The sequence below is a fragment of the Colletes latitarsis genome, chromosome 5 (assembly GCF_051014445.1).
Source record: "Colletes latitarsis isolate SP2378_abdomen chromosome 5, iyColLati1, whole genome shotgun sequence".
In the NCBI taxonomy this organism is placed as follows: domain Eukaryota; kingdom Metazoa; phylum Arthropoda; class Insecta; order Hymenoptera; family Colletidae; genus Colletes; species Colletes latitarsis.
Window position 1 is genome coordinate 25,217,732 of NC_135138.1, and position 26,209 is coordinate 25,243,940.

The 26,209-nt window shown below is 37.2% G+C and overlaps 1 protein-coding gene across 4 annotated transcripts in view; it reads left to right on the forward strand.

Annotated features, from left to right (window-relative positions):
* The window catches only part of LOC143342151 (opioid-binding protein/cell adhesion molecule homolog), a 372,611-nt gene that overhangs the window by 186,508 nt on the left and 159,894 nt on the right, over nt 1-26,209 (forward strand). For 2 of the 4 annotated variants that reach the window (XM_076765729.1, XM_076765731.1), the window contains exon 1: nt 25,548-25,696. The exons of the other annotated variants lie outside the window; for them this stretch is intronic. In XM_076765729.1, coding sequence (XP_076621844.1) covers nt 25,618-25,696 — 79 coding nt within the window. In that variant the 5' untranslated portion in view covers nt 25,548-25,617. Of the gene's footprint in view, nt 1-25,547; nt 25,697-26,209 lie in introns of those variants that run through there. 4 annotated transcript variants of the gene reach the window in all.

Consider the following 26,209-nt stretch of genomic DNA (forward strand, 5'->3'; position numbering starts at 1 on the left):
GCGTTGTCTGGTATTTCAGCAGAAATCAAACTGTCTTCGAGTCTTATCGCGGCTCGAGAATGTTATTGTCGTTAATTTCATTTTATCGGGTAACTGGATTCCGGGATTTATAAAGACGCCGGGAGGAAATTCGCTTATGCGAGGATCGACGAGCTCTGGCTTTGCTTTCTAAATGTAATAACGATAAAATGTCATTTTGCTGCGATCCGGCCAGCCAACGTCCTCTGCGAAGGAAATAACGTATGTTCGGTTTTCCTAATCGGATGTTCGACTGGCTTTTCCGGGATAATAGTTCGAGCAGTCGGGATTACGGAGGGACAGAGGCTCGGATGGGTTCCCTATCGGCTCGATAACTCTGTTCGATGGTCTGGACGAACTGCCACCTTAGGTACCGAGCATTTTATACAGGCTGTCTCAATACCAAGTATCGCGCGAAGCGATTGCTGACCACTTGGAGACACCTACAGGCATAAAAAGGCCTCCTTTTTCATCAAACATCTACCGTTATACTACAATCGTAAACACACTTTACGCGAATACCCATGGAATTGAGTATACAGGGTGTTCGGCCACTCCTGGGAAAAATTTTAATGGGAGATTTTACAAACCAATATAAGACGAAAATCAAGAATCTCAATTCGTTGATACAGGCTTCTTTAAAAAGTCATTAAAAAATTTCAAATAATTAACGGAAAAATTATTTTCGGCTGCGGGAGTCAATTACAATCATTTTTTGCCAATAGACATACCCCCGAAATCCTACCCACTTTCGAGAAAAAAATTCCTTACTGAAAATGTAATGTCTGACCATACCATTGATATGTTTCTCTAAAATTTCATTCATAGCTTTAAAATGTCATAACTCCTGAATGGATTGAAGGATTTTAATGTTTCAAAAAGCAAACAACGCGTATTTTAGTCAGGAATATGTGGAAATTCCAAAAATATTCGAAAAGTGGGTCCTTGACCCTGTAAAGTGAGAAAAACTCCATAGAAATGGTTCAATTTTCAAACGTCCATAACTCCTACAATAGTGAATATATTTCAATGAGACTTTTTTTTGAAGTTGAACTCATGAATATCTATAAAAAAGTATTAGACAACAATTCCGTAGGATGTCAAACAAATGTATTAAAAATGGAAAACGAAGTTTTAAGGAAAATCTACAGGGGGTAGCTGTTGAAATTTTTCGGTGAAATTAAAAAATTTTAAATCGTTCTGGAAAAATTATTTTCGGTTGCGAGGGTCAATTATAATTATTTTTGGTGAAGAGACATACTCCCGAATTCCTGCGCATTTTCGAGAAAAAAAATTCAGCACAGACGAAACTTTAAACGTTAATAACTTTTTAACAAAGCCTCCATCAACAAATTAGTATTCTTGATTTTCGTCTTATTTTAGCTTCTAGAATCTCCCATTAATATTTTTCCCTAGGGTAGCCGAACTCCCTGTATAATATCCTATAGTTTAATTTATAAAGAACATTACAAAATGCCAAAGTCACGAGTAAAGAGCACATATATTTTGCTTTTCTGATCGAAGATAAATCGTTCGGAAAGAATTTCTATTTCCCAATGAAACTGCCAATCAACAATTTTAGCTTTAAATTTTCGAGTGACTTTGCGAACAAGCGAAACGTGTTCGATCTGAAATTACTTCGCCATGATTTTGCATCGTGACAATGCTCCGGTCCATTCAATCATTCTGGTGAAAGAGTTTCGAAGTTGAAAATCCATCACAGTGTTGGAATACTCACCATATATTCGCTCGATACGTCATACAGTGACCATTTTTTCCGAACGAAAGAAATTATTGAAGGAATGCATTTTCTGTCAGTTTCTGGAAAAGAACGTAACGCTAGTTGGAACTTTGTCGAAATTAAATCGAAGAAAACGAATTCTAGGAATATTTTGATCGACGAATACTTTTTATTTGATCATCGATGACTGGGTGGCTAGGTCCGATCGAGGCATTAAAGAATTATCGCGTAATACCACGAGATCGCGATGTTGCGTGAATTGTAAAGCGTTGTAAACACAGGTACACTCATCACATATTCATAACCGTTCTATATCTCCAGTGGACGCGCGCGGTTACTTCGTTCTATGCAATTGTGGTCGCTCCGTCAACATTGTGAATACATTATCGTCGCGTTTGCGGATTCCCGTGTCGCGTTAATTGCAATTACGCCGCGTAATCTTCTCGCGATATATTTCTTGCGATGAACAGATCGTTGCCGTTTAGATTGCACCTGGGATGAATTGGGATTCGCGATCGCGACATTATGGCGGGTCACGTCTTGCGATAATCTCTTATTTCCGCTCCTTACCGAAAATTAATACTGTAAATATTATTCCAAAAATAAGGATCGAAATGAATATAGACGATTTTGAAATCTAAAAAAACATGGTCTTCAAAACAATTTTAAAATATGCAAATAGAATTCGTTCGATAGTATTAAACGAGTTTTAAAATTTGAGAAGTAATAATAATGAAACAGTAAAGGTGGACTTCGGAATGCGTTAACAAATTTGGGTAGCATAGGTGTCAATAATGATGCACAAAGTTGTTGGGTCAACAGCATGGAAGCCCTTAAAAGGGTGTGGATTTAATAGGTTATTTATAAAGTCCCTTTGGACTTCCCTGCACGAGCAGGGTGCAGAAAGGGGAAGTACGCCGAAGGAGCAGGGCAGAAAACCACGGGAAACACTCTAGACTTCCTCTTCACGGAGAAATTATTCTCTGCCCTTGCGGTTATATATTTACTACCGCCATTATTAAACCTAGCCACTGAATCGAGGTTGGATGAATTTAATTCGAGTTGAAATTCGAATTAAAATTACGTATGATACGGTTTGCTGGATCGTTGAAAGATGAACACGAGCATCCTTGTTCTAATCCTCTTAATTCCTCTAAATCTATAAAATGATAAACGAAATGGTTATCATTACCAGTATAATAACTTTCGAATGAATTATTATTTCTGACACGAAGATCGAGCATTTCTCGAGGTCTCTTTTCCTATTATTTTTCGAGACAGCGATCATACGTTAAATTTCAGTAACGCGAGTTAGAAGTTTCTCCAAGACACGCAGAGCATTTTTCCTGGTAGTTCGACCCCAAGTATGGCAAGATTTTCAAACAGCGAGTTGCAATTTCAAATGGACCGCGTCGCAGGTACCGGAATAAAGTTTTCTGCCGGGTCACGGCTATCCGGAAATCTGATCCCGTGACGTTGTCGCATAATAAAGTAATTTTCGGCTGTCGAGGCCATCGTTACCTAGCGCACTTAATTTTCGCAATAACGCAAACGTAGGAGCAAACTCGCGTGTGTAACTGGTTCGAGCTGTTCGCAAGGTAGTAAGTTCTTAAGGTTATTCCAAGAAGTGTACGAGTCCCTTTTGTTGAAAAAACTCGAGATTACCGTGATTTCCCGAGACGAGGGCGAACGCCTCGCAATGTGCAGACTGGATGGGTGTGGTCGGGTTCATTTTCCTTTTATTCAGTTCTCCGTCGGCAGCTTGGAAACCTCCAACGTAAAAGGCTCGTAGCTAGGGCGAGAAACAACCCGAAACAATACTACTGAAAACAATGACCGTGCCGTGTTGATGTAATACCGATATCTTGCTGATGCGTTAAGCAAGAAATTCCTTCATCAAATTTCTGCTATGGACGAAAACGCTGAAACGCGGCCACCTTTCAGGAAAACTAATTTAAATAATATGTTATCCCGCTGGTCGCAATATGAGCCGCCTCGGTAATAATAGAGTATTAAAAAGAATGCTTACGCTATATCACAGAAAAATGAAATCTAGGAAAATTAATTAAACGAAGGACGAGTAAATTTCAAAAGCTTCATAAAAATTTACGAACAAACGAATACGTTGAATTTTAATAAAACGCTTCTCTAGGTACATCGCTAATTTCCTTATTAAAATGACAATAATTTTGCGAAAGAAGGTCTTTGAAAAGAACATCATTCCTGACTACAAAGAAATTCTTAAATTGTCTCCGGTATCTAAAGTCTGATGTGTAGTGAAGTTTACATGCTTCTGTAGTTAGAAACGGTTAACAAGGCAACTTCGAGGTCTCCCAAGTTCTTTGAGTCCACGTTGAAACCTAACTTCATTCACGATGGGACACAGTTCAACACGAGTGGTCCGTGGCGTTGATGTGGAATTTTAATGAAGTGATAAACATGACACCGATGTTGGATGGACGCTAATTGTTGCTCGTGTTTCTGCATCTTGTCCGGTGTACACAGAATTACCGGCTGAAACAATTTGGACCCCTTCCAGTGGCCAGAAGTCATCTGTTGACGATTACAAATTGAATTTCCTTCCGGCGAAACTTCAAAGTAGACCGTATTGCAACGGCAGGTTTCTGAAGTTAGATTCTTGCATCAATCTACTTAGGGATACGTGCAGCGGAATCATCTCTACTACACTTTATGCTTTCCCGGTTCAAGCAAATAGATTTCTCCGAGTGAAATACAGTAATTGAAGCAAGTATTCGAATGCTTCCAATCTACATCGTTAACAAATAGAATACGCGCGTTAGGTTTAAGTTTCACATAGGAGTCTCGAGAATGCATACGTAAAATTACAAACATATTTGTTAACAATGTAGATTCGAAGCGTTCGAATACTTTCGTAAGTTTGCAGTTCTGTATCGAGGTGCACACGATATCTCATTTTGTTCCAAGCTGTCCTATATAGAGTCTATTTTAGACTACTATTATATTTATCTCATAAAAATATCTGATAATTAATTCATTGATATTTGTAATACCATATGATTAACGCAAGATTGCATCAATTTCTGAGGTTACTGTACGTCGATCTGAAGAGTACATGATAATTGAAGCCTCTAAACCTAAAGTCATAAAGCACGAACTACTGACACAAAGCAGAAATTTAAAAAAAACGAAGAAAAATTACTATACAGGATGTTCCGCCACCCCTGGGAAAAATTTTAATGGGAGATACTAGAGGCCAAAATAAGACGAAAATCATGGATACTAATTTGTTGATTGAGGTTCCGTTAAAAAGTTATAGAAACATTTCCGGCCTCACAGTATATTTTCAGTAATGAATTTTTTTCTCGAAAGTATGTAGGATTTTGGGGGTATATGTATTCACCAAAAATGATTGTAATTGATCTCCGCAACCAAAAATAATTTTATCAGAATAATTTGAAATTTTTTAATTTAATTTTTTAATAACTTTTTGACGAAAGTCAAAAAAGTAATATTCTTGATTTTCGTCTTATTTTGGTCTCTAAAACCTCCTATTAAAATTTTTCCCAAGGGTGGCCGATCACCCTGTATATATATAAGTTTAAGATTGTGTTATGATAGTTTCACATTTCAGAAGCATGCGAGTATACCTTCCGAGCAAAGAAAATTTAATATTTTTCCATCTAATCCCATCGAGAAAATATATTTTTTACGCGTGTAGCTAATTATTTGTCCACCCATTGTAAAAGTTTCCATTAACAAACTCATTCGTTACTCGTCATTCGATTAAAATTTTGTCTGACAGTGACAACCTTGTACCTGGTGCCAACGAGAAATATAATTGAATTCGTTTGAAGTTATATAGTCTCTTTGTGGCACGACAGAAAGAACGCAGGATCCTAAGAGGCCCGCAACAGTTACGGAGTAAATCAGGTGTGACACGTGCGTTCCCCTTGTAGATCTCTCGGTTGATTCATTTGGAACATGAATTCCGAAAGCGTCAGCTTGGAAAAGCAATTATTTCCATTTAAGCTCCCTTGCATCGTCGACACTTGCATGCGTAAGCTGTAACGGGACGTTCCTACGTTTGCTGTGACAAACCCAAGGGTTGGTTACTTATTCAACGTGTTCATAGCGAAGGTCAATTTGTTCAGAGCCTCGAACCGATGTCAAAGCTGCCTGTCAGAATAATGTATAGCACTTGATCGTGGTTATACAACGATATTCCTCTCCAAATATTTTACTTTTAACGCGAGTCGATGAAACAAGGGTCCATGAAACATCGCTAAATCGAAGATAAACGTACGTCGTTTAAGTTAAAGCGACACACCATTAGTTAGTCTGCTATGAATGTTAGGAATTATTTGAGTTATTAGTAACGCGTACAATAAATAACAAAATTTAAAGAAGAGCAAGAATATATGTGATACAACTCCGAGGTCGAGGCGAGCGATTGATATGATATTTTAAAACTGCAGAAATACTGCAATTTTAAATGTTGGAAATTTTGCACAGGAAGCCAACGAAGTAATTTAAAAAAAAAAAAAAAAAATAAAAAAAGGAGTTTCACGTTCAACAAATTTATTCTGCGCAACGATTGTATTACCTTGCTCTGTAGTTCTCCATTCACCCTGTATAAATAGGTTTCGATTGAATGCGAAACATTTACTGGCTGCATATCTTCGGTCAGTGAAACGTGTAATTGGTTTCGAATGTTGCTGCGCATCAAATGTACGAACAAAATGTGCGCTCAATACAGATTGTGATTAACATATGCAACGCGTTGAAATTCGGTTAAACGTCGGGGACTACGTAACACTTTAACCACCGGTAAGCAATTCGTGTAATATGGAAATGCTAATATGATTCAGAATTGATCCAACTTCCGAACGTTCGTTTATATTTCTCAGAACAAACGCGCGTCGAAACGTCGTCCGTGCAACGGAAGTGCAATCGTACGATTTCGTAAATCTTCGTTCCAGAAAAACGAACCGAATCGATTGGACGAAACATTCTTATTCTTTTTACAAAGGTACTTTTACTGTCAATGTATACACTGTATGGTAAATAAATTACGTAACAAAATGGATCTTTCCTAAAAATAAATTAGAAGCTCTCAGACATTTAGAATAGGCGAGCTTCCGTATATTCTGAGCACGAAGCGATGTTGGAAAGAATTCGACGTAAATGTCCAAGATTGGCATCGTATAAATTACATAATAGTATGTTCTATTTGGGTCAGATGCTTCAATATTATATCGAACATATCAAAATTGTTGGATCGCAGGAGATAATTCCAGTAATCTCAAAGTCGATGATAATTATCGATAACAAACATCATTTATGGAGTCTTGTTTCGACAGCCGATGCGATAGGACGCGTTTACCTTTTCATAGTTCCTAGTTTCCGATGAAGACTAATTAATTTCGGATTTTGACGAAGATCCACTTCGCGTTACTACTGTTCTCAGAGCTGTGTTGTTAGTTGGAGTATTCTAGGAAATTCAACAGCAAAATTATTGGTATCGATGAAAATTCATGTCCAGAAAGTGCCTGTAGGTCTTAGACGACTTACAAATAATCTTCTGTTTCATCGATGATGGATTAATTCCCAGCGACTCAAAGATTCAAATTTATACAACTAAATAAAGTAGTGGTACCATAATACCACTACTTTAAACCTCGACTCGTGTATACGTACACTGTAAGTATCGCCATGTCGCAGGACAAGAACTAATACAGTGACAAAACTTTTAAAATTAGTAACCTCACTCAAACCGACAGAAATATTCCAATGGAAAATAACAATATTGTCCAAAGAACCAATATAACCATACCTAGAACCTCTAGGTATAAGACTAGGTAAGAATCTAGAAGCTAAAATAAGACGAAAATCAAGAATACTAATTTGTTGATGGAGGCTTCGTAAAAAAGTTATTAATATTTAAAGTTCCACCCGTGCTGAATTTTTTTCTAGAAAGTGAGTAGGATTTCAGAGGTAGATCTATTTACCAAAAATTATTGTAAATCACTCCCGCAACCGAAAATAATTTTCCCAGAACGATTTGAAATTTTTTAATTTAATTTTTTAATAACTTATTAATGAAGCCTCAGTCAAGAAATTGATATTCTTGATTTTCGTCTTATTTTGGCCTCTAGAATCTTCCATTGAAATTTTTCCCAGTGGTGGCCAAACACTGTATAATCCCAAACTCAGCAATCGAGACCATGTTAAAAGAACACAATTTTAAAGTACATTCAAAAATAACCCCTCTAAAAGCGGGAGTCACACATCCAAACCTGTCACAGATACTAAGTTTTAGAAGACAGATTTACATAGATCCAGATGATGCAAAAACCATACCTAGCTCCTGTCAAATCACAATGTATATGTTACAGAAATATATAGAAAATACTCTGAAATATCTAAAAGAAACCAACATCTACCACAAAACATAACCACACCAAAGGAAGAGAACCCAGTACCAAGTCGTCGCTAATAACTCGAAGGTCGATGCAACGTAAAACACGAATGAAAAAAAAAATATCATTTATGGGTATTTTCTCTAATTCTTCGCGTCGATTCGCAACAATTAATCCATAACAAATACGTCGCCAGTATGGTTTCGAACTTTTATCTTTCGAACAGTCGGAGGTCGCGGTAAAGCCGCGTACACTCTAGTTAACAAACTCCTTCCGCGGACTGATTGAACGAAATGTTTTCGAAATTTTCCGCCCGTTCGTCCGGCTTGCATCAAAACTCTTCATTATAAACTCCAAACGAACCGGAATTTCGCGAGTCCTCGAACGCCGCGATCCCTCGAGTCGGCGGTCGTTCCAGCTCGGAGCGTAAAGTTCCTGTGCTCGTTACACGCTCTGTCGTGCGGCGAACGAGCGATTCATGATCGACATCCTCTTACGAGGTAAGTTTTACGATGCAATCAGAACCATTGGCGGCGTGTAACGACTCGATATCGCCGAGGCTTCCCGCGGCACGGGCATTATGCTAGCAACATAACGTCGCCCGTTGTAACGCGCTCGTGATGCCGCTTAAAGCCTGTCCAGGACACGGGTTCACCCTCGGCGAAGAGGACGCTCGTCGTTGCGCCGCGGAAGGTTAAGCAACGGTACGGTTACTAACGAACTTCCTAAGTTTTGCAATGTACAAGGGTTTCAATATTATGGGGTGCTTCTGAGTTACGTTGGCCAATTTATAGGACACGTCGTAACTCATACGGGACCAGTCGTTTGAATCGGTCTCCGGTAACTTCGTAACAGGTTTATTATACCTAAAAGTGTTTCGAGTAACGATTATATGGTGGGGAAATAATTTGGTGTAATTAAGGTTGTCGGTGGACCCGTCGGGAATAAAGTTACTTTCTATGAAATATTCAAATTTCAATGTCGAATTTCATATTATTCTGGTGAAAAATTGTTGATACAAATAACGCATTTTGCGTGAATATACTAGTTACTGAAACGGAATAAGCGAGCGAAACTGCATGCTGGTACAATTAGGGTTGAAACAGTCACCTGTGACCCGGCATCTACCGGCAGCGATTATTAACAAAGTTCTTAAATTATATACTGTATCTCGTATAAGTATCTCAATATTATTAGATAATTCCAGGTACCCAGTATCCTATTTACGGGAGCTAAGACGTTGCAACGTCTGGCTTTCGGATACGACCCAACGTACTTCCGAAGAACATTAGCCGAGAATATTTAGGTACCATTCGAGTAATTAGACGAAGGATTAAATTTCCAAGAAGTTGCCACGTTTTCACGAACTTTCTACGTTTTCGACAGCCTTGTAAACTTCTGAAATCGCGCTGCTTTGTGCTCTGTAACGATTGAGGCATCGTACTCAACCCTTTATTTAACTTCGTATGCCCTCCTAAATCAGACACACAGATTTCAAAAGACAGCTATTGTAGACATTTTCGACCTGAGTTAGTTTAATTTTTCGACTTCGAGTGACACATCGCTAATAATTCCAGAAAAGAAAATCTTTTCCCCCCTCCCTCAAAAAATTAGTTTCCACTTTCCAGAGCGATATTTTTCAGTGATTTTGAGTGCCATATGGAAATTCGCGATAGCTATTCTCTTACGAGGCAAGTTTTACGACGTAAACAGTGCCATTGGTGGCGTGTAACGACACGATATTGCCTAGGTTTCCCGCGGAAGGATATTACGTTGGCAACATAACGTCGACCCCTGCTAGGGTCTGTCCAGGAGCCGGGCACACCCCCGCTGAAGAGGACTTTCGACGCCGTTGGCGGAAGGTTAAACAACAGCAGGGTTATTAACGAAGTTCCTAAGTTTTCTCGTTTGTGATGCTCCTTAGCTCCTCACTGGGCCACATTATAAGCGTGTAAAGCGCGACGAACGGACAACAAAGCTCGCGAAATGGCATAAATAGAGCCGAGCCAGGCCTCCTTTTGTCGACTTCGACTCGTTCCGCAACCGGCCACCGAGCTTTCGGTTGCCTCTTAGCGAAAATCGAATTACGCGCCTTTCGCCTGGCGCCTCGCCGCCAGGAAATGAGCTTTCAGTTCTTAGCGGAATGAACGTTTTCTGAGAGTTTCGACGTCTTTCCTGCCATTCCTTACCCGCCGCGCGACTTGCTCTTATTTTTTTCTCGCGGTCGCTTCAAAGGAACGAGGATTTCATCGTCCCCTTTAACGGCGATTAGTGTGCATCGGCTTTAGGAACTTGACAAGTTTGCTTAATTTAATTTGAAAGTAATTGTTAACGTTTAGTCTTCTTTTTTTGTCGCGACGATCTAGGACGAAACGCGTATTTCGGAGGATGGATTGAACTTTGAGGATTTCGAGATAAAATTGCAGAGATTGTGCAATTTGAATTGAAAAGAGTACAATTTCGTTATTGGACATCAAGATTCTTTGATTATCAGAGTTTTAATGTTCCTCGTAATGCTTTGGATTGCAATGTTGCGCCCCTCTGTAGGAAATTCAAATTTAAATTAAAAGATTTTTCAATTTTGTCTTCACTCATACATGAAAAGATGAACCCCCTAAAATATTTACAGTAGGAAAAGATGATGTTATATAGAATAGAGTTGTTTTCTGAGACATTCCACTGTTCTGCGGTTTCTTACTCACCACCTAGCTTGATTTTATTTTTTTCTCGCGGTCGCTTCAAAGGAACGAGGATTTCATCGTCCCTTTTAACGGCGATTAGTGTGCATCGGCTTAAGGAACTTGACAAGTTTGCTTAATTTAATTTGAAAGTGATTGTTAACGCTTAGTCCTCTTTCTCGTCGCGACGCTCTAGGTCGAAACGTTTATTTCTAAGGATGGATTGAACTTTGAGAATTTAGAGATAAAATTGCAAATATTATGCAATTTGAACTGGAAAGAGTACAGTTTCTTTATTGGACATCAGGATTCTTTAGTGGTTAGAGTTAAGGGGATATTCTTGCCTAAAATTTAAAAGAAATCGATTTTTTATTGCACTTTCTTAAAGTATATGTCGTTGAAAATATGTGTGCAATAGGATTTGTTTTAATTCGTAATATTTACGAAGTTACAGCCGTTTGAATAGTACAGCTCATAGTTGTAGCGAATGGTCCGCTTGGACCGTAAAACGCGTTTTTCTCGAAACTATATTTTTTGGAATGGTATGCACGATATATTAAGTTCTACTCCACCGATTGACTTCAAATTTGCACAGAACCTTCAGAAGACAACAACAAGTTATAGACTCATACAAACTAAAAAATAACAGTATTTAAGCTTCAAAGTGCCGCCATTTTTTTAATTATCAAGGTTTTTAATTTCTAGTGGTTCATGCCATAATCATATTCATACAAAACAAGATGCCATTTTGTTTCTTTGCTTCTGATTAAAGGAATGGTCTGAATCATGCACCCCAGTAACACACTTTTTCTTTACAGTACCTTCTTTAACCAGACACAGTTCATATAATTGTTATTATTTTTTGTTTACAAAAATAATTTGTATTCTTTAAATGTTAGTAAATATGTGTGTCACAACCGATACACAAAAAATTTTATAGTTTCTTTATAAAAAAATCTCGAGAAAAGCTGAAAATATCATATTCTAAACAAGAATACCCCTTCAAAGTTTCTCGTAACGCTTTGGATCGCTTTGCGTTGACTCTCTGTAGGGAAACCAAATTTAAATTAAAAAATTTTCCAATTTTTTCTTCACTCATAAATATAAAATATTTACACTAGGAAAACACGATGTTACATATAATAGAGATGTTTTCTGAAACGTTCCACTGCTCTGCGGTTTCTTACTCACCGCATAGCTTGCTTTTATTTTTTTCTCGCGGTCGCTTCAAAAGAACGTGTATTTCATCATCCCCTTTAACGGTGATTAGTCTGCATCAACTTTAGAGACTTTACAAGTTTGCTTAATTTAATTTGAAAGTGATTGTTAATGTTTCGTTTTTTTTTTTTGTCGCGATGCTTTAGGACGAAACACTAAAATTGCAGAAATTGTGCAATTTGCACTGAAAAGATACAATTTCTTTATTGGACATCTGGATTCTTTGGTGATCCGAGTTTTAATGTTACTTGTAACGCTTTGGGTCGCTTTGTTGTGACCCTCTGTAGAGAATCCAAATTTAAATTAAAAGATTTTCCAATTTTTTCTTCGCTCGTAAATGAAAAAACGATGTTATATATAATAGAGATGTTTTCTGAGACATTCCACTGTTCTGCGGTTTCTTACTTACCGCGTAGCTTGCTCTTATTTTTTTTCCGCGGTCGCCAGTTCAAAGGGACGAAGATTTCATCGCCCTCTTTAACGGCAATTAGTGTGCTTCGGCTTCGAGAACTCGACGACAAATTTACTCGATTCAATTTGCGAGTAGTTATTAGTTCCGAGTTGTTTTTTTGCGACGTTCTATGGCAGGAGCTTCAGTTTATCGCAGGAGATAAATCGAGCTTAGAAGACCGAGAGGTAAAATTCAGGAAATTGTGTACTTCGAGTTGAAACGAATAAAATTTCTTTATCGAACACCTTCCCTGTCGAGTTTCTTGCTGCGGTTGATCTGAAAAATACGACGTTTCCATATTCCCCTTTCGAAATATTTAAATAAATATTTTTCGTATAGTTTATTAAGAATAAAAATTGTATTATATTGGGTAATAAATGAAAATACTAGTTTGGGATTTCATTGTCCATAAATCGTTTGTTTGTGCCAAATAGCGTCATTCGTAGCTCGTGCAGCTTCAAACGTTTCAATAGTTTATGATCAATTCAACAAAGTAGCTCTGTATGTATGTCTAAACGAAACGAACCGCTGTGTATGAATTCCATGCTAATTTCGAAACAAATTCAAAGTACCATAGAGAGTGGCCTTGAAAGAACCCAGTCTGGTACGAGAACACAAGTTATTAATCCTTTTGGCGCTTGTCGGCGCTGTGTAAAAGGTAACCGAAAGCAGTGCTTGTAAGCCTCTTTCTGTTACGTATTTCGAAGTCGGAAGCTCTCATGAATGCACTCGGTGTTCACCTCTTTCGACCTCATGCCTATGAGCACTCGCTTTTTTCCGGTGAAACATAACCAACAAGGAACATCATTCGTCTGTGACACGCTGACTTTAATAAACATTTCCACAATGACAAAGCACAGAAAAATATTAAGCAATCTTTTTGTACATGCTAATATTTCGAAGGCTGAAAACTACCCAGGAAGTTGCGGACGAAATGTTTAGTTAAATTTTCGCGAAAACTGGCAAACGTGAAAAGGGTGTCAAACGTGAGAAAAATTTGGTTTCCAAATAAGTTCCCATAATGTACTCTGTAGTATCTACTTTGAGAGTAGCTTTCATATAATGAATATCGTTTAATAAAAGAAGGGAGTTTATAATATTTTTTCAAATATTCATCAAAATCGAGATGTAACAGCTGAGAGAAGTTCACATCTATGAATAGAATATAATTAATATTATGTATTTATATGTAATCTTCAGTATTTTCAGGATTAAAAAAGACACTTGATGTGTATACTTTTTTTCAGGCTTCAGTAATATTGAAGAAGAATATAACCTACATAAAAGGAGATATATATTTCAAAGACTGCTTTATTACATAGGGCAACACTGTCCGGTATAAGCTCTTGAGCTTAAAGAGCTTTCCCTACTGTCTTTGTAACCATAGTATAAAAACTGGCTGACTCAGTTTAATATAAAGTAAATACTTGGCTTTCATGCTTGATCGTTACATATGCTTTTCTTAAACATCTTTATTAATATAATATCGTATTATAGAAATCTGAAATTAAACACCTAATATGAAAAATGATACATAGTCCTATAGAAACATATTTTTAAATTTTTCTTCTAGAAAACTGAAAACTCAATTTGCTATATCGTATTACACGAATGCGTAAGCGAAGCTGCACTTTGATTCGACCAAATCAAAACTTACTTCCAGTTTCCATTACAGCAAAGATTAATCTGCAGTTGAACTTTGTTCATTAATGCAAAATCATAAAAGTTTAATCGATTTTCATCTGCTGGTAACGATGGGAGATCAAAGAATGTTTTAATCCCCTTTTACACTTTTCGCCATTGAATGCGTATAAAATAATGGGGAGGTCCCGTTCGTGAACAGCATTTTTGTACAGTTTTCAAGCTCTATAATTGTTCGTAACGCTGAAACCATTCGGACACATTGAAGTAATCGCGTATGAAAAATAAATTGCAGTCGGTTTTAACGAGCTTCTCGTTTGTTAATGAGAACCGTTTCAACGGTATCGACAAATGCAACACGTATGGCATAAAAATCGCCCGAAATGCGAATGTTTATTTTCGAGTGCGACGTAAATTTCGCACCGGTGGAATTATAGAATTTTACATCGGAATGCCAGAGGATATTACTTTACGTTCAGTCCATAGTTAATGATTTGTGATTGCATTACATTTACATTTCCGAGCGTAACGACGCCGAAATTTTAATTACCATTAAAGCTAATTATTGCGAATTCTAATATCCCTGTTGCCCATTTCGCCACGAGTGTCTCTTTATCGAATGATGGGAAAATGCGTTTACGCTTATGAAGAGCATACCACGGATTAATGAAATCACGTTACACACCTATCGAATATCCAATTCGATACCTTTCGTTGTCTTGTAATTTCGGTAATTGTGTTGCTCTTTGTGTGCGTGGATAATGTCGATGTATAGATTCTTTGAATATTTTTTAAATTTAATTCCTGAATACGATCTGGAATTTATAAATATAATTACACGCGTTATTATTGCTGTGTAATTATGACCACATTCTATAAATATTCAAAATTCTGGATTCAATGTTACCACGAAAGCGAATGGCCTTTTTTATAATTCGGACACAATTATACTGTAGATTTATTTATATACTAATTATAAATTTCTGTGGACTTATTTTGTCCCCAATATTAGTGTAACGAATCGTCGTTTTTAAATTCCCCAATCACCGGTATGAAGTCGATAGATGTAACACACGCGACGTTACTTGCACGAGACATTTAAATTGAACTCGATTGTGCCCTGATTGGGATTCCCGCGATACATGTGATGTTATAACGTCTAACGTGGCAACAAATTATCTCTCTGGTGTACAGTTGGAGATATAGATCGCACATTACATGTGTAATTCCGTCGATATTTCATGACGATGTGCAATAAAACGACTACCCATTAACTACCGTATCGTGTACTTCGAGTTGAGGAATGATTACGCGGAGGATACACCGTTCGATCGATGGAATGGACTGTATTTCCGTAATGTTTGCTACTATCAGACATATCGGTAAATTATGCATACATTTGCTGCAACTTTGCCGCACATTGTGCTTATTTTTAGTGGTACTTCATTCGCATCGAAAGTGTTTAACGTGGAAACTTCTGTATCGTACAAATTCTGATGTGCTTTGAAACTTGGCTAATATTTCACAGTGGAATTTAATACGGTCAGCAAGGTTCGTTTCTAAAATAAAATTTAACGCGCTAACCCCTTGACGTACGATTTAATATAATTTTTCAAACGTATACTATTTAATTTGGTTTAAATTTGTTTGTACAAGTAATGGTCACAAAAGAGAATAGATTTGTTTTACGACTATCTTGTGAATGTAAAAATGTATTGATTTTACTATACAGGGTGTTCGGCCACACCTGGGAAAAATTTTAATGGGAGATTCTAAAGGCCAAAATAAGACGAAAATCAAGAATATCAATTTCTTGATTGAAGCTTCGTTAAAAAGTTATTAAGAAATTAAATTAAAAAATTTCAAATCATTTTGAAAAAACTATATTTGATTGCGGAGGTCATTTCAATAATTTTTGGTGTATAGACATACCCCCGAAATCCTACGCACTTTTGAGAAAAAAATTCGAGTAGGTGTTGAAATTTTTCAGAGAAATTAAAAAATTTCAAATCACTCTAAAAAAATTATTTTTGATTATAGGGGGCGATTACAGTCATTTTTCGTCAATACACATACCGTCGAAATCCTAACCATTTTTGAGAAAAAAATTCCTGACCGAAAACATAATGTCTGACCATAGATGACACTTTTCCCTGAAATTTCATGCGTATGTTTAAAACATCATAACTTCTGAACGGATTGGAGGATTTTAATATTTCAAAAGGCAAACAACGTGTAATTTTGTGAAGAATATGTAATAATTCCAAAAATATTCGAAAAGTTGTTTCTTAACCTCGTAAAGTGAGAAAACCCCCATAAAAATGGCCCAATTTTCAAACCGCCATAATTCGTATAATAGTGAATATATTTCAATGAAACTTTTTTCTGAGGTAGAGGTCATGGGTACGTACAAAAAAAAAGTATTAGACAACTTTTTTGTAGGGCGTCAATCAAAATTATTAAAAATGAACAATCGACGGGGGCTAGGTGCCCAAAATTTTTCAGCGAAAAAAAGATTTCTGATCGTTCTGAAAAAATTATTGTCGATTGCGGGCGTCAATTATTATTATTTTTTGTGAATAGACATATACCCGAAATCCTACGCATTTTCGAGAGAAAAATTCAGTACGGGCCGGACTTTAAACGTTAATAGCTTTTTAACGAAGTCCTCATCAATAAATTGGTATTCTTGATTTTCCCAGGGGTGGCCGAACACTCTGTATAAGATTTGATGACGAATGAGACACCTCATGATTGTGACACTTGACATCAAGAACCTTGTGACGTGTCAGACTCGTCATTGTATGGCAAGGGGTTAATACGCTTCGCGAAATTCGATAAATGAAATAATATTGTGAAAGTGTCTGCCTATTATAACTTTAAATACTTGGAACCGCAGTTCTTTTAATCCGTTGCGGATTCCAACGATGGCAAGTCTACGTAATTAGATGTAAAATAAATATCAATTGAAATACCTTTTACAAATAAATATCGAAATTACTTTGGTGGACCAAATTATTTGTCAAAAATTGATTTTATAAAATTATACTATTTCACTAAAAATTCTCTGTTTACGCGCGATGTCAAAATTATGAAAGAGCTTATTTTCGCCTCGGCTAACTAATAAATCACTTTATGAGTCAAATTAGCTCACAACCGTATTAATAGGTGAAATAAAGGAGTCTGCGGGGGGGGGGGGGGAATCAACATTTACATATATTTCACTAACTAAAAACCAACATATGTTCTTAAAAAATAATATTTAAATTTTATATATGTATACAGTAATCAAATTTTTAATAAGTCAGGTTGGCTCAGTTTGTAAATCTAGTGTTAAAAAATCCTACAGATCTCAGCCCTTAGAATGACAATTCAGGATCGGAAAACTGGTTCGACTTTTGCATATTATTACAGTTTTCAGAGTCACGTTTTCCTTTGGAAGTTTCGAAACGAAACACAGGGGAATCGAAATTGAAATCGTCAATGGAAATCGTTGGGAGCGATTTTGTTTGATCAGCGACGAAAGCTAATTCTTTTAAGGAACGCGGCGCAACGTGTGAGTTCTCTCATTGGCCGGGGGATGTTTAATGTATGACGCTATTCTATCTGAAATTCTGAAGAAGCACGCTGAATTTAGATCCACGGTAGATCTTAAAATGGCCGTACCTAAGATAACGGTTTCCTCGAGGAGCCCTTTTTTCCTTTCCCCCCCCCCCTCTCCCCCCCCCCCCCGTCTAATGCGGAACGTTATCTCGCGGGCTTCTATTACAGCATTCGAACGGAACTATGAATTCCGGTACGCGACGTCGGTGTAAACTTAAACGCGCGCTTCCTGGGCAATCACAACCGAAAAACGTATTAAATTCGCGAGCAGGGGTGAAGGAAGCTGATATCTTCTGATATTTTAGCCGACCGAGCGCACGGCTATATTTGCATTGACTTTCGACGGACAGAAAACATAAATCGGTTGCTTGGAAACGCAAGATAATTGGATGATTCGATTTTTTTCGTCCGGCCTTTCCGTTTGTATCCTATTTCTACCGAAGCTTGCAGTTTATTGACATTTGAATACAAAAGCTTTTAAGCGTAGAGTTACAAGCGATTGGTTCCACTATGATAATTGAGTCTCGATTCAAGGAAAATTAGAATAAAACTTCTACCGTTCCAGTCATTGTGCAGGACGATTGCGTTGAAACATTCAGCCGCCCAATAAGTAAACGTTCGACGCAGATACCAGTCTGCATTTTATATAACGTGTTCGATGCAATACTCGGTTCACTCGTGTCGATGCTGGTAAATCAATAGTACTAGGCAAATTATTAACAATACAGCGGGAACCTATTCCTGCGATCATTGTAACAATTATTGACGTGCACCGATCAACTGTTTTCGAAATTTTCACGTGCAAGCTAATACAACTGCGTTGATTAATTTTGTATTTACCTCCATGTCAACGCTATTAGAAAAAGTATTTACACAAAAAGCTTAGTTTTGAACCATCACATCCAATACTACAGCAAATCTACTAAATTTTACATACGATTTTAATATTCGTTTTTAATAATACATTTATGATATATCTTTTTATCCAGATGTTTTGAATCTCTTCATTCATTCGACGAATCTCTTAACACGAAACAATGATGTTTCGCGGTAGTAAGTCTGTAAATTGTAAACAGTTGTTCAATTACAGGCAATGAGTGCAGTTTTTTATTCAACGATTAGAATATAGAATAAGTAAACTTGAGTTATTTAGAAACTATTGTATTATTATTGTAATAACCATATAAAGATAAAAAGAATAATCATAAAAGAGCTGGTCCTTCTAAAGTAAAAAAGTAGAATTAATAGCAGAAAATTAAAACACAACTGATGAAGAAGACGATAATTTATGTTGTGTGCATATACAGGGTGTTCGGCCACCCATGGGAAAAATTTTAATGGGGGATTCTAGAGGCCAAAATAAGACGAAAATCAAGAATACCAATTTGTTAATGATGGCTTCGTTAAACAGTTATTAACGTTTAAAGTTCCGACCGTACTGAATTTTTTTCTCGGAAATGCGCAAGACTTGGGGGGTATGTCTGTTGACCAAAAATGATTGTAATTGACTCCCGCAACCGAAAATAATTTTTCCAAAACGATTTGAAATTTTTTTTTCCGTTGAAAAATTTCACACCTTCTCGAATTTTTTTCTAGAAAGTGGGTAGGATTTCGAGGGTATGTCTATTCACCGAAAATGATTGTAATTGACCCCTGAAAACGAAAATAATTTTTTCAGAATTAATTAAAAATTTTTTTTTCGTCAAAAAATTTGGGCACCTACCCCCTGTCGATTTTTCTTAAAAATTCGTTTTTGATTTTTAGTGATTTTGTTTGATGCCCAATAGAAAAGTTGTCTAATACTTTTTTGTAGGTATCTATGAGCTCTACTTCAGAAAAAAGTTTCATTTAAATATATTCACAATTGTAGGAGTTATGGCTGTTTGCAAATTGGACCATTTTTATGGGGTTTTTCTCATTTTGCGGGGTCAAAGATCAACTTTCTGATTATTTTTATGATTGCTACATATTCTATACTAAAATACGCGTAGTTTGTTTTTTTAAACATTAAAATCGTCCAATCCGTTCAGAAGTTATGACGTTTTAAAGATTCGTATGAAAATTCGGGCAGACATTTCTGGCCAGAAATTATATTTTCGGTAACGAATTTTTTTCTCGAAACTGAGTAGGATTTCGGGGGTATGTCTGTTGACCAAAAATGCTTGCAACTGCCCCCTACAACTAAAAATAATTTTTCCAAGACGTTTCGAAAGTCTTCTTTTTCACCCAAAACTTTCAGCACTTACTCGAATATTTTTCTCGACAGTGGGTAGGATTTCGGAAGTATGTGTATTCACCAAAAATGATTGTAATTGACCCCCACAATCGAAAATAATTTTTCCAGAACGATTTGAAATTTTTGAATTTAATTGTTAATAACTTTTTAACGAAGCCTCCATCAACAAATTGGTATTCTTGATTTTCGTCTTATTTTTGCCCCTAGAATCCTCTATTAAAATTTTTCCCAGGGATGGCCGAACACCCTGTATAAATGATTTATATGTAAGTAATAGTTTAATCTCGAAATTTACAGACAGTTGATCAGCTGTTTCTAGTACAGAGTAAAGTAATAATAATAATAATCGAAGCACTGGGACAGTAGGCTTCGATTCCACAATAAATCTAAAACCACATGAAAATATTTGGCAAGAAGATGCGAAGTTCATGATTCGTTTTAATTTTTGTAAAAAGAACGAATTATTGCAAACACCAACAGAACAAAGACCATAGTGAATATTTCAGAATGTTTTTTATTGACTTAGATTTAGTTGTAAATGAAACAAATTATTAAGAACAAGAAATTATATTTTCTAAAACACACATATACTCAAAACTGCGAACCTTTTTGGGATTGCTATTCCACACAGATAGAATAAAATGTAATAACATTCAAGACTATTGGAAAAGTATTGGATGAGCAGAGATAGATTTTTACTTATTCTTCGTTATCTTCATTTTGTTAAAAGTACAGAAAATAACTAAGACGATCACCTATACAAAATAAGACATGTGATTAATTATTTTAATAAAAATATATCAGATATATACTATCTAGACAAGGAACTATCTTTTGATTTTAGGCAATTTATAAAAAATTAACGACATAAATATGGTATAAAATAATATTTACTAACTGAGCCAGATGGTACAGTTCTCAAAGTGGATGTGTATTCAGGAGCTTCAAATAAGCAAAAAGCTAATCAAAAGTAGTATTAGGATTATCAGAAGGGAAATTGCAATGTGGACACGTATATGTAGACAATTTTTACAATAATGTTGATTTAGCAAAAGAACTGTTGCATAAGAAGTTGTTCTGTGCAGGTATATTATATAAAGATCGTAAAAATAACCCGAAATGTGTAATTGATTCTAAACTCTCCTAGAGAAAATCTAAATCAATGTATTCAGATGAAGTTGTGATGGGAAAATGGCGTGACAAGAGGGATGTGTATTTTATATCGACGTAATGACCTAATATAATGACAAACTGTACGTCAAGGGGGAACGAAATGAAAAAGAAATCTCTTCCCATATTACATTATAACTTTATGTCAGGTATTGATCGCCAAGATCAGATTTTAGCATATTATTCTATCAGCTGAAAAATCTTATGTTGGTACAAAAAAATTAGCAACACATTTCTTCAAATTACGCTACTAAATTCCTATTTATTATATAATAAATTTTCTGAAAATAAAATAACACTTTATAAATATAGATTAGAAATAATTAGTCAACTACTAGGAGTAAAGGTACAAAAAGTAAAAGAGTTTGTTATTCAAGAACATCTACCAACAAAAGTTTTAAATGTATCAAAAAATGGAGGGACCTAACGAAAGAGATATAAATGTTGTTTGAAAAGGAACATTAGAAGAGACGCTGTATATAAATGTACATGTTTTGTACATTCAAATTATACCAGAGTTATAAATAAATATCGCGATAAATATATTATACGATATACATATACATCTAATAATTTGTGTTTTGTGACAATCTATTTATTTGTTAGTGACAAATGGATTCTCCAAATCCTATAAAGCGTGTACGTCTGATGCTTTATATCAATTTCTACTTAAACTATCAAGCTAGTCGCTCTCGGTAAACATCCACAATATTTACGATGCACAGTGCATTATCCTGTCGACAAAGATTGAAAAATCTATTCTGTCGATAAAGATAGAATTTGCAGACGTGTTTCAAAACCCATAGTAAAGTAGGAAATTGCATAATTAGGAAAATAAATGAGTATCAAACATCCTGTCACGTGATTTATGAGATAACTAAGTTAGTTGATATTTGTCATTGGTGAAAGATAATTGCTTTTTTATTACATGAGTGATAATTTGTTGTTTGTAATGGAATCTGCCGTGAGAAGTATACAATTTATTCAACAAAATGTTAAGATCAGCTTAACTAATGAAGTTGTATTTTTTTCATCAATTAATGCATTTGTTTATTCTCTTTAAAAAACTATTAATGGTCCTAAATCGAAAAGTAGCTTAGAAGCTATGAATTTTGTCTCGAATACTCAACGCACTGTGCGAACGTGTTAATTTGCCTCTCGACGGAGAGGCTTTGCAAAATGTGACAAGGGCGTCGAAATAAATTTTATTACGAACATTTCAAAGATTTCTCAAGGATCAGTGACGTTTTAAGATCATATTTCCTAATTCAAACAAACGGAACGTATAATATTTTTCCGTAATTACTGTCGGTGGTCCAATAAAGGCAGGACGCTGTCTGAACGCGCGAACGTATGTTTGCGTAGTGGAAATCTCGTCGACTTTAGCTCGCCAATGGCGGCGAGCGAGGGGTGAAAGAAACACATGCCGAGCGTGGAAACAGCATCGAGTCGGAGAGAGATGGAATATGGGAAAAGGAGAGGGACAAGAAGACGCGGAGGAGTTAGAAACACGTTTCGTTTCCTGCCGTCACCTTGAAGCCATCTCTTACCGGTTTACGAGGACACCCTCGCGAAAGTTTTGGTACACTCGCACTTAAAGTCATTCTTCGAAATAGCGCGATGTAGGTACTATAATGCCTGTTACGAATACTGGGCCGGCTAGTGGGTTGGGTTTTATGACTCGCGCTACTTCGCATGCCATGCTCCCGAAAGACGTGAAACGCTTAAACTCTTCCTGAAACCTTTTTCGGATGACTTCCACCCCCTCGAGCGGAGCTCACCCGTCAGAGTTTAAAGGCGAGTTTTCTATCGTTCCGGGTCGAATGGTCTCCCGGAATAGTACCGTGCATGCACGTTTTTGAGTTATTACTATTCCGAAAACTATACTTTCCGCAACTGCGATACTCCGAGGTTTTTGCGATAAGCTCGCGGCTCTGTTCTACGAACGGGGGTGGAAAAATACGGAACGTGTTTAACGTGGAAGAATTTATGGGATACGATTAAACGGTGGAATTAATATTTGTATTAAAATCTACCAAGAACCTGTACTATTGCAAATCGTAGGTCGAAAGTAATATTTATTATGACAGAAGTTTAGAACGAGAAAATTAATTTTTAACGTAAGAAAAGCAAAACGGCTCGTGCAACTTTTTGATTTTCACGAAAATGTGGTTTCTTATATTCAATTCCCAGTATTCGGATTGGTTTTGTGGAAAATCGCTTCCTCTTCAGTTATACCACCTGTTACAAGAATATTCCTGTACGAGAGAACAAAATTCTTGAATATTTCGTAAAGAAATTCTGAAACAAATTTCTGCGCATTTCTGGTTGAAAATCTGTAACATCGATCGTACATATAGTACTATGATATCCATTGCCAATATTGTACGTGACTATTAGAGGTTCTAAATTAGAATTTCAATTTAAAGTTTCTGTGATTTTTTCACGTCCGATGGTCACAATTTGATCTTCGTCGAAGGGAACCGATGATTAGAGATATCGACTGATTGATCAGCAGACTGTTAAAGCACTCCCTATACCCTCCATCGGATCTCGAGAATCTGAATCACGAACCTAATCTAAACATCTGACAGAGAAAAGTGGATAATCTTTTTCACCGCTCGACCAAGAAGTGATTTCAGTTTATTTCTGTCCGGTATAAGTCCAGAAACCTCATTGGAATTGCAAGAGTTGCATTTTTGTACGTGCAAGTGAAAGTTATTAATTAGGATCGAGGTTGGATTTTCAATGCACTTCATCCATATTCGGTGTACTTACTGGAATAGCTAATTAACCCACTAACATAATATATTTTTTTTTTTTAACTTTCACACAAAAACCAGAACTTTTACAGCGGGAAACAAGTTAGATTAACACATTGCACGGTAAACCAATTTCATAGGAACGTCGCTGGGGATCAACACTGCTAGGTATTAAAGTTTTGCAAATTTCCATACATAACTGGACTTTTGATGACCATAAATTTATAATGTCTCAAGGGCATTTCATATTCGTAAGGAGCCATGCTATTAAATCTCAACTCTATTTGCACCGTGAGCTAATAGTACTCATCATTCATATTTGAATAACGTTATTAATTATATAAATTTATTTTCAAGAAAGGGCCCGTAATAAAATTTCGATTCTCCTTTCATCGTACTTAGCATAACAGCGTCGTAATAAGAAAGAATTAATGTAATGCAAACTGAACTTCAGTATTCGCGTTTTTATATTTTTCGATGTTGCAACGAAGGTAATTCATAGTTTCAGTAAACTACGCGACAGTGAATAACGCCCAATATTGAAAAGACGCGTCTGACACATTTCAGTTTCCATCACTTGATACCGGTTGCCAAAAGAAACGATATTCAATCATACCTAACAAATTGTTCGCGCCTCATCCATTATCAGTCGACTAGAAAATAAAAAAAGTCGCCAGTCACGCAAATATCAAAGTGTTATCGAAATAAATGGCGCGTAAAAATGCTTTGAAATTGAAAATTCGATAGCGCAAAATCATTTTTGTTGTGTAAATCAATCGTCGATATGTTTTTGAAAATACAGTGTTTATAAATTTTCTGAAGCTATAAGGATACTATAAAATATCTTTCACTGAGGCAGAATTAATATTAAAACGCACCCTATCGACAGAACATTCCAGAGGGGATGAAAAGCCTCGTATCGTAAAAAAAATATCACATATGAAAAGGGGAAACGGTTGGTACGATTAATTCTTTCCAAAACTTATATTTCTATTTCCCGACATTGTGATACAAATTTATTCATAGTTTCAGTCGTCGAGGCGACAGTGAAGAACGTCGAAATCCCGAAAAGACGCGTCCGACGGTTCCCGACGCGTCGTTTCTCACCCCCCTGGACCGAAAGGAACGGTATTCGATCATAGCCAACAAATCGTTCGCGCCTCGTCCATTATCAATCGACTAGAAAGGCAAAGAGAAAAAAAGAAGCGAACCGGTGACGTAAATATCAAAGTGTCATCAAAACAAACTGCGCGTCGGGACGCGTTGGCCGGTCGAGGGTCGAAGCCAGGAGCTCTCGACCGTCTATCAGTCCTAAGGGGGACTTTCGCGGTTGGATTCCTTAGAGCAGTGGCAGAACCCGTGTCTACGTGTGTTTTTCCCTATCCTGGAAACGTGTCTTTCGTATGAGGAAGGCGGATCCTATGGTTCGCGATGGCGGAGGGCACGTGAACCCGGACGAGCGCATGCGAACAAACCCTAAAGCTCACGGCAATCGAGAAAGGATGCCTTCTACCCCCTGGCTACGGTCTCTCTCCCTCTTCCGCGTCTCTTTCTCCCTCCCCGCGGCATCCCCTTTCTCACCCTCTGGTTTCAGTCTCGTCGCTGGCAAGCCGGGTAGCCCGCTCGTGTGCCAGTCCGCACCGAGATTCCGGCGCGAATCGTCCTTCTTCGTTGCGGCGTTACGCCAAGCCTAGATGGATGTCGCTGAACCGCATTCCCGTCTCAGCGATTTACGTCGTCGCGCAGCTGCTCCTCGTCCGTCCAGCCCTCGTGGAAGGTCAGTGACGAATCTTCTCGTCGTTACGACGACCTTGTATCGCGACCAGTCCTTCGAAACGTGCAGGGACGGGTCCAGTGACACGTGTGATTCATCAGCGCGTTGATGATCTCTGGAACGCGATCATTCACGCGCCTAGTTCATGCGTCGCGAGGATCGAACGAATCGCGTGTGAATTCCGTCCAGTTGCAATTCTCTCGAGTGAAAACCCTGGATATCGAGGGGGTGGGTGGTTGAAACGTGCGTCGGTCTGAGCATTCGATGGCAGGCGACGTCTACCAGCGACGGGTGGACGCCAGGACCTTTTTGGATGACGATCGTCGACACGTGTAACGATCATCAAATTTGGATAACTCGTTCTCCTTTGAACCGGTCCGACGAGGCACGACGAGTTACGCACGCGAAAGTGGCTTTTCAATCTTCGCCGTGAAACGAATTCCGAAGTCTCGTTAAGACGTTCCTGGCCACCCGTCGCTGTTCAATCTCCGGATGAAAATTAATTTCACGCTTCGA